This window comes from Helicoverpa zea, chromosome 8 (genome assembly GCF_022581195.2).
Source record: "Helicoverpa zea isolate HzStark_Cry1AcR chromosome 8, ilHelZeax1.1, whole genome shotgun sequence".
Classification (NCBI taxonomy): Eukaryota; Metazoa; Arthropoda; class Insecta; order Lepidoptera; family Noctuidae; genus Helicoverpa; species Helicoverpa zea.
This window is the reverse complement of record NC_061459.1, coordinates 12,953,116-12,966,330: the sequence shown is the minus strand read 5'-3', so window position 1 is coordinate 12,966,330 and position 13,215 is coordinate 12,953,116. Positions and strand designations below refer to the sequence as shown.

General features: G+C 41.8%; 1 protein-coding gene across 1 annotated transcript; it reads right to left on the bottom strand.

Annotated features, from left to right (window-relative positions):
* Window positions 1–1,267: 1,267 nt before the first annotated feature.
* LOC124632775 (cubilin homolog) lies at window positions 1,268–13,045 on the bottom strand. Its single transcript, XM_047167736.1, has one exon. It carries the CDS (start codon window positions 12,964–12,966, stop codon window positions 1,759–1,761), a length of 11,208 nt encoding a protein of 3,735 aa, XP_047023692.1. The 5' UTR covers window positions 12,967–13,045; the 3' UTR covers window positions 1,268–1,758.
* Window positions 13,046–13,215: the final 170 nt, after the last annotated feature.

Here is a 13,215-nt window from a genome sequence, read left to right as displayed (position 1 = left end):
CTTTTTTATGTAGATAAATACCATATATACTTATGTAGATAAATACTTTCTCACAAACAGCTGATTATGTATTCGTCCGATTTCGGAGCAGCTCGTCTCGATTCGGGCGAGTTCCGTAAAGTCGTACAATACGTCTAATCGCACGACACACCGCGCCGTGTCGAAGACTGCCGAACTGACACGACGTTAGACGATGCACGGCCTTCAAGCCACACCTCCGTGCCCGTCGGAGTGGGGAGCGTGAGGTTTTTTCGTTACGGAATTTCTGGATTTGGTCCCCGCGCTCAAGGCCTGCGATAGAAGCTACGCAATAGCTTAATAAAGTCTGTTATTATTAGAAGAATAGAGTAGTTTGCCAACAATCAATGTATAATATGTATCTCGTAGCATGCGGGAAATATATCCTGACGGTGTTTGTCTGTTCCAATTTTAGGTAGGTTCTAAACCTACTGGGGCCCGATTCTCCTAAGTTAATAATGTCAAAATCGAATAGAAATCGAATCGCAATATGATCGCAATAGCAGTTTTAACCATATCGGGCATTCTGCTACTAATAAAAGACCAATCGTATTCGATTCACATTTCAAAAAAATCTGTACCGGTACCAGGACCTTTTGCTCAGCAGGGCCCCGATTCTCCTAATTATACTTAAGCGTCATACGATTCACGTTCGACTCGATTCGACTGAGATCCGATCCCGACTCGATTACGATTGAAGCGTATGTGGCATTCCGCTATTTTTTCTTTGAAATAAACTTCTGTCATTCATTTTGTCTGCAAATGATTTACGATTGCAAAATGATTGTACAGCAAACTACCGTATGGACCAAAATCACCAAAATAGCAGACCAATCGCACACCAATCAAATGTCAATCGAATACGACTGGTCTTTTATTAGTAGCAGAATGCCCGATATGGTTAAAACTGCTATTGCGATCATATTGCGATTCGATTTCTACTCGATTTTGAACTTAGGAGAATCGGGCCCCAGGTTGCTAGCAGATTGACGCTGCGTCATTGAGATTCTTTAGAATAGCCAAGATTTTAATGTTTTTTTATATGTACTTGTCGTAATCTCCTCGATACGCGGGTGTCACATCGGGAGTGACGAAGAACAGAAAATTCCAACTTTGAGTATGAAGAATTAATGTCGCTACCATCTCCAGGGTTTTAACTCGAATCAGCTGTTTTGCGGTTTTAACAGACACACATTCATAGGTACATTAATTCATAGGGCGGTGCAGGAATAGGTAGGGTAATCAAATATAGCCTTGGTTTTAATATTTATTACACTTCTAAATTACATAAGTTGAAAATAGTTAGCAGTAACCATCAACAATCATATTTTCGAATATAGTTCGGCTTACTACTTACTTTCTTTACTTTCGTGATTTATACATGAAATAAATATGCACCTTCATATAATTTGACTCTGTTTAATATTTGACAATGTTTCACAAATATAGGTATTTCTTATTGATAAATTACAATTACTTTTGTTACAGTAAAAACACTTGTATTTTACGGCCGTACATGTATTAGGTTTTATACATATAGATTAGCCAGCTTCAGTAAAAATGTGTAACCTTTTTACTTACTTCGGGCTATCTTAGCACTTAACAACCTGCAGTCAGAAAATAATTTATTTGACAAAAAAAAATTTTTTTATAAACCTGTGGGCATTTAAATATAGGTACCTACTACAAAACTAACAAAGCAATTAATAAAATAAAAATTATCATCCTAAAATATTGTATTTACTCCAGGCCTATAAACTCGGCTACCCAACCAGTGCCACCATTATTCATTGTGGTCACAAAGACTATCTTGACATAGTTGTCAGGACTCGTGTAGTCAGCAGGAACGTCTTCACAGAAGGTCCGCACCGCAACACCCTTACTGTCTACAAGCTTTACATAATTCTGATCGCAAGTAATGCCCAAGTCAAACACAGAGAAATGTAACAGTAAATGCGTGCCTATCGGAGTCTCCAGCTCCCACTCACAACTCGATACCTGCCTGTAAATGTTGGGGTACAGGGGGCTGGTGACTTGCCCCACTATACTTTGTAATTTCCCTCCGCAACCGCGACCTTTGTTAGTTGTAACGTAATTTAAATCAAATATTACACGATCGCTATTATTTTCATGGTTGTGTAATAACAAATATCTACCAGTTGAGAACACAGGGATATTGGTCTCATATTCTGAGTGTATTTTGAGCAAGCTGGGTGCAGTAACATTATTACCGTCGAATATTTCGAGATAACAGTCTTCGTTCCAGTATGATGGCACGGCGCTAAGGAAGTACGCGGAAATCGTGTGGTTAACCGGAGCAGTGATCAGCGTGTAACAGTCACTGGGAGTCGTAGGGCTGTTTGTGTTCGTAGATTGAACTCTTCCACTCGACTCTGAATAATTTCTGCCACAAAAACCTACGTATGCAACTTCTATTTCTATGCCTTTATAAACCTTGGAATCAGTTTCTGGCGACGTTATTAAATTTAAAGTCGTGCTACCGTATAAATAAAAGTCTGTGGTTTCTCTGTGCCCGCATATCTCAAAACGGACGGGAAAGTGTAGGCTACTATCGTAAAAACTATTACGGCTAAAGAAATCGGTGTCCTGGTTATTTAAGATGAAGTCTTTCCCAAGGGTGGCATTAGGATGTACAGTATTACTGGCTATAATGAACTTATCTGTATTGCAGGTTTTTGCGTCTGCACCTTCATCGGCAGGCGGGCGTAAGTCCAGTGTGACCACAGTGACTCGTAGTAAGCTGTATGGCTCAGGGCTTGAATCCAAGTGATACACACAATGCACCCCCCGGGGCACGGACCCTACCTCATAACCGGGAGACTTTAGCCGTTGTGGTGTTTCGCTGACAACTATAGTGGATTGTCCACACAGTGCCGTGTGAGTTGTGATTGTGGCAACGAAGCCCTGACTGCCTATCTCGCCATCCGTGGCCAATCTAACGCTCATCGTATTACTAGAAGAAGTTAACTGTGGTGGAAGGCTATGACCGCAGTACGTTCCTATTACTAAGCTATTAGGATTTAAGCCATCTTTTATTTCTACTAAGTCGCAATCGCATTTACTGTACCCTATCGCAGTTTGATTGACATTTTGACAAGGAGATACGTGGAACGAGGTGAATTCAATTTTAATTACAGTGTCGGGAGGTGATATTAACGACCAATCGCAATCTAGGTAGTTTTCGTATACAGCATGGCCCATAAAGGGACTTTTAAGAATATGTGACGATCCACTTGTTAAATTAACGTAACCACCACATTGAGCTGCTTCAGAATAGCTGAAATAAACGTCGACTTTGAAGCCCCTGTAATTGATACTGCCGTCAGTTGAAAACTGGAGCAGCATGGTGTTACCTTTGCTTCTAATGACAGTTGTTGAATTAAAGTGGCCACACAGTAACGCTATACGTTTATCTTCATCGATGACGAGTCCTTCGAATGCTGCGATGAAATCACTATAGCAATCCCGTTGGCTTTCTAAGTCAATATAAAGGAATTTAAGTACAACTTTCTTGTTAGCGGGTGCTTCAATAAACCACGTACAATTCAAATTCGTGTCGTAAGTCTCAGTGAGGGACGACGTCAAAACAGTTGACGAGTTTACTCTTCCTCCACATGAAAAAATGGAGTATGCTATTCTAAATCCTCTTCTTTGTATGTACTTGTCACTTTGGAATATCAATGAAACTTCGTCAGCATTAGTTGTCATGGGTGGGATATCACTACCACAGAAAACTTGATAGTCGTAGCTGTAAGCTGAATCAGCTATGAGTGTTAAGTTATCGGACAAGCAGTCAGGAGCGCCACCCTCTAGTTCAAAGTCGAGAAACTTGAGAACAATTTTGCTACCTGGTGCCTCTATCTCGTAACGACAATACATATTTTGATGGTAAGCATATGGAAAACCTGGACTGTATAATATTTGCTCCTTCTCAGTAGCTGTATATTCTCCGCCACAAATCTGTTCCCACTCAGCTTTGAACCCATCAAGATTTCTATCAGCATCTGTACGTAGAACAACTTTCATACGATTTAAAGTGGAATTGTAGACAGGTGGTGTGTTTCGTCCACATACTCTTACTATTTCCGTGAAAACGTCGTCCTTCCAATCGTAAATTATGACAGAATCTTTGGTGCAATTAGTTGTGTCTTCAATAACAAATCTTTCGACAAACTTGAGCGAAACTCTAAAGCCGACATCAGCCCGTATTTCCCATGCGCACTCTTGGTTTGGTAAGTAATGTTTAGGATAATTTGGTGACGTAAATGCGGTTTGGTATGAACTTAGCAATCCACCACATTGTTCAGTCACAGACCTGACCATAAGTTTTAAATTGGTCGTGTTTTTAATATTTGAATGATATTGAATGTACAGATATCTAAAGTGAGTAAGTAAGGTAGAGTCTGAAACTTTCCCTTTGCAATAATCAGCTATTAATGGGGCGTCTTGTCTCAAAGATGTACTAATTCTCAGAAACTCGCTTTCGCAATCCAATGTAAAGCTTCCTTCAATTTTTATTTCAACCCTACTGGTCGATCCCGTAACAACCCAAGCACAGTCTAAAGAGCCGTTATAGAATTCGGGTATGTTTAAGACATTAACAGGATCATACCCTACACGAACGATACCACCGCATGGTTGAGAATTGAATTCGAAATGGAAATATAAAGAATTCAATTTACTTTTGGTTGCAGTAATATCTAAAACTTGGACCGGTATTCTTAGTTCCACGTCTGTGTTTCCACAAATTTCACGAGTAAACCTGGTGTCATCTCTTGACCTTATGAAGATTTGAGGATCGAAAAATCGACAACGTGTCCTGGACATAGAAGAATTAACTGTACCAGTCAAATATACGGAATTGTAGGTGAGGTTTGTGGTAAGATGATCATTGTATGTGGTTTGACTATTGTAATGCCATTCACAAGTATAAGAACGATTTAGGTCCGGTGACAGAAGAACTTGATTTCTGTCTGTTAGTTGACCGCCGCACAATGCTGATTCATCTGAACTAAACTGAGCTTTGAACCGGTGCGATGGAGATGTTCGGTTTAACCAAACGTACAGAGCCATAGTGTTGCCGGAAGACTCAAAAACTTTTGTTCCAGGAATATAATCTCTATTGGGAATAGCCTGGATAATAGTTTTAAAGCTTATGTCGTTAAAGATACCTATTCTGTGCCTTTCTTCATCCATATCTAGTATTTCCAAACGAACTTTCCGAGACTTATCAGGTACTTTTATGATCCATTGGCAATATCTTATTGTAGTTTCTAGAGGATAGCCCGGAGAAGTCAAGTAACCTTCAGAAGACGTGATTACGCCACCACACATGGGCCGAGATGAATTAAAACTTATTTTAAAGCCTCTGTTCTCCGATGTCTGTTCCCATGCATCTGGTTTACCTATGTACAGTTTAATATTAAACTCGTTTCTTGACGTTTCAATTGGTGTTAGATTATCGTCATTACATAACGTTCTAAGTATAGTGATTGTGTTATTTGCAGGCAATGCTTCTTCAATAGTCAACTTTGTTGCACACTGTGATTCTGAGAGAGGTAAATTAACATCTTCGGGTTTTATACGAAAAACATGTCTCGGCGGTCCGATAACAGTCCATGTACAGACAGTTCCGTAAGGGAGCACTTGCAGGTGCGGATATCCTGGTGATTTGATTTCACCAGCATCGGAAATAATGGTCCCTCCACATATATCAATAGATATGTTTGCTTTAAATCCGTTTCGAGGCTCCGTCAAAGCCGTTGAATATTTTATATACATTGTGTTATCTACGCTCTTGATTGTTGGCGGTCTGTCACTGCAATATCTGCCATTTAGTGGTGAATACCTGGATGATCCCATTCGAATTTCAACGACTTCTTTGTTACAATCTTCTGCATCGGTTAAATCAAATCTATCTAGAAAATCTATTCTAAGGATTTCACCAGGTGGACCAGAAAATACCCATTCACATTCCGAAAACGGAACTGGTACTGATGGATAATTTGGAGAAGTTATTATTTCCCAAGTGTGATCGGCTGTAAGAGTTGACGTTGAACCACATTCAAAACTTTTTTCTTCGTAATTTATCTTAAAAGTTTGGAAGTCGTAGGTCGCCTTTACGTAACTAACAAATAAAGTATTACTTGAAGTAATTATGTCTGCCTTAATTTCATGATCGAATCCACAATACTTTCCGCTAGCTAAAAGAGGGGCTTCAGCAGAATCACCATTACGTAAAATGACATACGTTTCACAATCAGCGTCTTTTTTATTAGTTATATTGAAAAGGTCAAAGTCTAATTTTATAGTTCTACCAGGTCGCACTTTCACCGTCCATTCACATTTAACTTTGGACTGGTAATGAAACAGAGTTTGTACGTCCGACCAAATTGGTCCAATCTCACCGGACAATCCAGTCATGATTCCACCACATTTTGAACTGACTTGACCTTGGAAGCCAGTGCGGGTTACGGATGAATCCGTTTTAAACTTTATTTTCATGTATGTCGAAGCATTTACTCCAGCAGAGACTGCTTCTGATGTACATATATTTTCAATAACGGGCTTCCAATTTCCAAGTGTGTCTGAAGAATAAATCGAAACTGAATCAGCAAAACAAGCGGTGGTATCCTCAATATTGAACTCACTGAAGCTGACAGATAAGTGACGTCCAATTTGTGATTTGAACACCCATTCACAATTTGAATTATCGTTATATACTTGAGGATAATTCGGCGATGCTAAAATTTCTGTGTTTCCTGGTAAGATAGTTACAGTCGTATTCGAACCACAGTTTATTTTATCTTCCGGACTTCCAAAATCAGTAATTCTAGAAGATTTTGTCCAACTCATGTGGAACTTTGAACCTGCATTCAATTCATCCATTTTAAGTGTCATGAAAATTACATTTGAGGACGATTGTATAACCTTTGGTTCGACCAGTACTCCAGTTAGATCCTCTAAAATGGGAGCAGTTGAGTCATACCCGTCATATAAAGTTAGTTTATTATAGTTCACCTCGCTATGGGAATAAATTTCCAGAACATCAATGGTAACAGATATAGTATCCGAGTTAGAAGTAAACACGCGCCAACTATATTCTCCTGATCCTAGATACCGAGTGGGATATAATGGTGATGATATCTCACCACTATCTCCAGTTATATCATTTTCATGCTCGAATCCATACTGTAACAGAAAGCCTCTCCCACTTGGTTGGGAATTACCATGGAATTTGATATATATTTGAGCTGCAGTGCTGTGATTGCTAGGAATATCACTACTGCAATACACTCCCAAAAGCCGACCAGCGCCGTTAGTTTCGCGAATCTCTACATAGTCGTCATTACAGCCTTCAGAAAATCGTAAATCGAATTGCTCGAATTGAACGTATGCAGTATTACCTGGCGATGATCGTAGGAACCACTCACAATCAGTGTTTATTGGATAAGGCAAGGGGAAGTTTGGAGACGCTATGGTTCCTTCTTCAGACGTTAACACACCTCCACAGGTATTGCTGAGAGGTGAATAGTGGGCTGCGAATATACCGTTGACCTTACCGGTGTAGCTTCCAAACTCTACTGTCAAGGCACTGCCACGACTGACAATCATAGGTGGAACTCTGCGCCCACAATATTCTCCAACAAGGGGAGCTTTATCATCATCTCCGTCGCGCACACGGAGGTAAGATGAGGGGCATGTTCGGTTTGTGACTACATTATTATCTTTTGGGATTGACATAAGCGTGAATGTTAAATATATCTTTTTATCTGGTGAATCTGCAAGAATATTCCAAATACAGCTACTGCTACCGTGATGGACAAAGTTGTCGATTTGTAGGACACCTTCATGTTCAGCTTTTATCGTAGCACCACATACCACAGAGAAGTTTGCTTTGAAACCCTTTGCCGTTCCATAAGCATCTGTTTTAAATTGGAGAACTATATTATTGTGTTTACTAATAAATTGTGTTTCATTTAATGGTGTAGTAGGACAAATGCGGAAAGAGTTGTTGGAACTTGAGGGTGAAAAGTATTCGTAATCATAAATTTGTATTGAGTCATCACATCTATCATTTATCTGTCGAAACAGTGCGTAAAGATCCAAATCTATGAAATTCAGTTCAATACGATGGAAAGCGGGTACACTTATATACCACAGACAATCCAAATTATTATCGTAATTCTGCGGATAGTTCTTAGAGTAAATCATTCCAGATTTGCTGTTCATAACACCACCACATTGAGAATTGACCGATCGGAAATCCGATGAAAAGTGAACATCTCTAAGCGATGACCGTTTCGAAAGACGTACCAACATGAAATTGCTACTAGACTGGACGGACACAAAATCACGATGGCATATTTTTGTCAGGAGAGGAGCCAGCGTATTTTGGCCGTTATATATTTCAATAGCATCAGTAGTACAATTAGCAGACTCTAACATGTAAATCTCACTAAAAGTGATTACGATGCTCTTGCCAGCTTGAGTTTCTATTAGCCATTCACATTCAAGTTCCTTTTCGTTGGTTTTGCTTCTATCAATAGCTACAGTACCCATTCGTTTAATAATGTGTCCGCCACACCCTGAACTAATCCATTCTAAGCGAAAACCAGACCGCGCCACGTAGACGCCAGTAGAAAATTTGATTTGTAACGCATTACTTCTTGTAGTGATCATTGCCGGAATTGTACTACCACACAATTTACTAGAGTAATTTGGATCAGATAGCTCTTTTGTTTGCAAAAAATCTAATTGACAATCACTGTTCGCTATTGGGTTGGCATAAGGTCGATATCTATTCCAACCACGATAGCCATATCTACGTGTTCTGTAAACATCGAAGTGGGTGAACGTTACATTGATTGTATTCCCTTTGGGCACCTGTATAGTCCACAAACAGTTTAAGTTTAACTCGTAATTGCTCGGATAGCCTGGACTTTCAATGACACCATATCGTCCTGTAACATTGGTATTACAAATCGTTTGATAGTTAAATATAAATCCTTTCCCTCCTTGAAATACATCGGATCTAAATTTGACAAATGCATAGTTAGATGTAGTTTCAATATTAGCTAGCTCCGGTTTCATATAACAATGTTTTCCTAAACTATTGGCAGTAGCGTCACGTCCATCGTATATTTCAACATAGTCGTCCCTACATCTAAGAGTTCTTTCTAGGTCTAGCTCTGAAAATGTTATACGAATTCGTGAACCTGCACTAGTAACTATCCTATAAAAGCATTCAGCGTTTTCATTGTATTCATTAGGGTAGTTTGGCGATGATACTGAGCCAGAAGGGCTAGTAAGTGTTCCCCCACATCCTGTAATGGTGCCATCCCATTCCACTTTGAATCCTGTTCCGCTCAAGTAAAAGTCGGAGTGGAAGTGCAAGTGGAGAGCGTTAGATAGTGATACGATGCGTTTAGAATCGAACGATCCACAATACTGACCTATTAAAGGAGAGTTATCGCTACCACCGTTTCTTATTTCTAAATAGTCACCAAGATTGCATTTGTCACGTATAGGTCGTTCTAGATGAAACTGTGAAATGTTCAACATGATTTGTTGGCCCACGGGCACCGTTATAGTCCATGTACAATCACGATTAGGTTCGTAGGGTTGAGGCCATCCTGGAGAGTATATAAATCCATGACTTTTAATGTACGCTCCACCGCAGTGAGTTTTCTGGTCCAAAAATGTGTAGGATACAGAAAACCCAGAAGAACGAATGCTACTATCGGATTCAAATCGTAGCATGAGCCGGTTAGTGGAAGTGGTCAAGGCAGGAGGCGAGTGGGAGCCACAAAATTTGCCCATTACATTTTTCTCATTATTGTCGTCTATCTCTACCAGCTCCAGGTAATCGCTGCCACAAGAAGGCATCTCCTCAATGTCGAACCTGTTCCATGTTAACTTTATATGCATGCCTTCCGGAGCTATCAGTAACCATTTACAGGACTGATAGTTTTTGTAAGTAGCGTCACTGGATGGGTGATTTATTAGTCCAGTGGTTTCTCTATGAATACCTCCGCATTCAGTATCTATGGTAGTATAGTTAGCGTAGAATCCGGTGCCGGAAACACTCAAATCAGATTTGAAGCTTATGTACATATAGTTGAGCGTGGATGTCTGCACAGGGGGCGTGTGCGCAGCGCCGCCGCAGTATCTGCCGAGTAACGTGGCGTTCCTGTCGTGGCCGTCCCTGATCTCCACGCTGTCGTACCGGCAGTCATTGTACCTATTGTCTTCAATGTCAAAATCTTGGAACGTTAACTGAATAGCTTTGCCCGGGTCCGTTTTGATGACATATTCACACAGCTTGTTGTCTGGGTAGCTAAATGGATAACCGGGTGACTTTATTACTCCACTATCTCCTACTATAGTGTTCTCGCAAATAGCTTCGTACGTGATTCGAAAGCCTTCAGATGGCAAAGACCTATCAGTTCTAAATACGAAATAAAGATTATTCGATGTTGATGTATAAGATTTTGGATACGTTGTTCCACAGAACTTACCAACGAGTCTAGAATCTGATGACGGCCCGTCATAAATCTTTAGATAGTCATATTTACATCTAAAGGAACGTTCAAGTTTAAATGATTTAAATTCTATTTTTATCTTAGTATCCAAGCTGGTTTTTATTTTATACTCGCATAACAAGTTACTTAGATAAAGTCCATTACGAGTAGGTGAAACGAGTTCCCCTGTGCTCGTCGTATAGTAGCCTCCACACCCTGGAATGCCTTCCATGGGTGCGTAGGCTATTTGGAAGCCGTGACCAGAACCGTATGCATCCGAATGGAAGTGTATGAGCATATCAGAACCTGCAGACTGTACCGGCGCGGGTTGTGTCGTGTTACAATATCTCTCAATCAGCGGGTCTGTCATGTGTTCACCGTCATATATTGCTAAGTAGTCGAAACTACAATTAGAATGCGATTCAATGTCGAGAGCGAAGAAATGTAAATTGATCCGCTTGCCTAAGCTGGTCGTCAAGTGCCAATAACAATCGCGGTTGGGAGGGTACGGCCCGGGAGAGCCGGGCGAGCTGATGTGTCCGTGAGTGGTGGCGTCTACGTGACCACCGCACACTGGGCTTATGCTCGTCCAGTGCAAAGCAAAACCGTCTTTAGCAATAGTTTTGTCAGAATGGAACCAGAAATATAAATTGTTGTGACTTGATACAATATTACCCCCTTTAGGATAATTATTTCCACAAAATCTACCTATCAGCTGGCTGGAAGACTTGCGACCGTCGTGTATTTGTAAGAAATCGTACATACATTCAGGACTTGCCTCTAGATTGAACTTGCTGAACGTGACATTGATAACTTTGTCAGGTGCCGTGTGTATCACCCAGGCGCACTGCGAGTTGTGGTTGTAGGTGGTATTGGTCAAAGGATAAACAATGCTGCCCTCTTCGTTGTCTAGGACGCCACCACAAGACTTGGTCCTTACCTGGCACAAGGAGCCGGAGTACTGCGCGGCGCAGTCGCAGCGGAAGCCCCCGGCGGCGGCGTCGTCGCGGCGGCACACGCCGCCGTTGTGGCAGGGGTTGGCGCGGCACGCGTCCGCCGCCACCTCGCAGCTCGCGCCGCCGTAGCCCTGAGCGCAGATGCACGTGTAGCCGTCGCGAAGAGAGTGGCATCGCCCGTGGACGCCGCACGGATTGCTCGCACACCCATCAGTGTAATTCCCACTGGTTGGCACATAGCACCCACCTATCCCCATTCCATCGCCCATCATGCCTTCGGGACAGATGCACTGCGCTGATTGCCCAGTAGGTGTTGGACTCTCGATACATTGCGCAGACGGGTGACAGCCTCCATGACCGATATTGCACGTACCTCTCCAGGTACATGTAACTCCGTCACCTTGATAGCCAGGCGGGCACAATCCACATATACGGGAGCCAATGGTGTTGTGGCATGTGACTAAGGGACTGCAGCCTCCATTGGGGATCGTCGTGCATTCATCGATATCGTAACAGCTGAAGCCGTCGCCTTCGTACCCTGTAGGACACTGGCCGCACCTAAACCAACCAGGTAAATTAATACAATCCACTTTAGGATTCACAGAACACCTGGGACCCTGGTAGGCGTCACATTCGTTGATATCAGTTAAGCAGGCGACTCCAGTTCCATTAGTTGTCCATCCCTGGTGGCATATGCATTTAATACCTTCTCCGGAGTCCGTCTTTATACAGGTACCGTGACCGCACATTTCGAAGTCACCAGCCGAGCAATCCTTGGCCCTCTGAGTGCAATGAATGCCGAACCACCCCTGTTTGCAGGAACACGAGTACGATCCTGGGCTGTTGATACACTGCGCACCGTTTTGGCATCCTTGGTCCGTTCCGGCAAAATTGCGGCATTCGTTGACATCCATTTCACAGTTCTTGCCTTCCCAACTCGACGGGCAAAGGCAGTGGTAGCCGCGATATATGCTGAGGCAGGTACCACCATGCTCACAAGGGGCTGACTGACACTGGTCTACTGAGGCTTCATTGAGTAGCGTTTGAAGGTTAATCACTTTCCTGCGAATGTTGTTGACTCTTCTCCATAGCATCGATATGTTGAAAAGCAAGTCGTTGGGCAGTGTAGAATCCTTATTCTCCAATCTCTCAAGTCTCTCCAATATCCCGTTTAGATTGGTGTCGCCGTTCCCATTGTTAGATATCTGGTTTTGTGCATCACCGGGTCCATTACTGTTAGAATTGTCTCCCAAGATGTTCGTATCGCCAACAAAAATTTTCGATTTTGGTCCATTGACGCGCAGATATAGGTTTTTATCGTAAGCTGGTTCTAGAATGAGATTACCGCCTTCTGTCTTGATTTTCGGTCGATCTTCATAAATTTCACAGTCAAGAGGAACAAAACAAACTGTGGCTAGCAAGAGCCATTTGCCGAGAGTACTCGACATGATCCATGTGTTTAGGCACACGTTTGTTAGCGCACTGAGCGCTTCGCTGGGTTTTCGACAATCGTTGAATATTTATACTATCATGGGGGCGTATACCTGTACGCCCCTATTGACACTATTTGTTGATGATTAACGGTATTCGGGCCATCTGGCATCTGGTGATAAACCACAGCATGCACTTTCTGGAACAATGTAGATAAGTATCAGATAATGTTACTCTATACTGTTGTTGAAATTAAAAATAAGACA

Coding starts and splice junctions, on each gene's coding strand:
- LOC124632775 (XM_047167736.1), bottom strand. CDS start 12,966: ATGTCGAGTACTCTCGGCAAATGGCTCTTGCTAGCCACAGTTTGTTTT.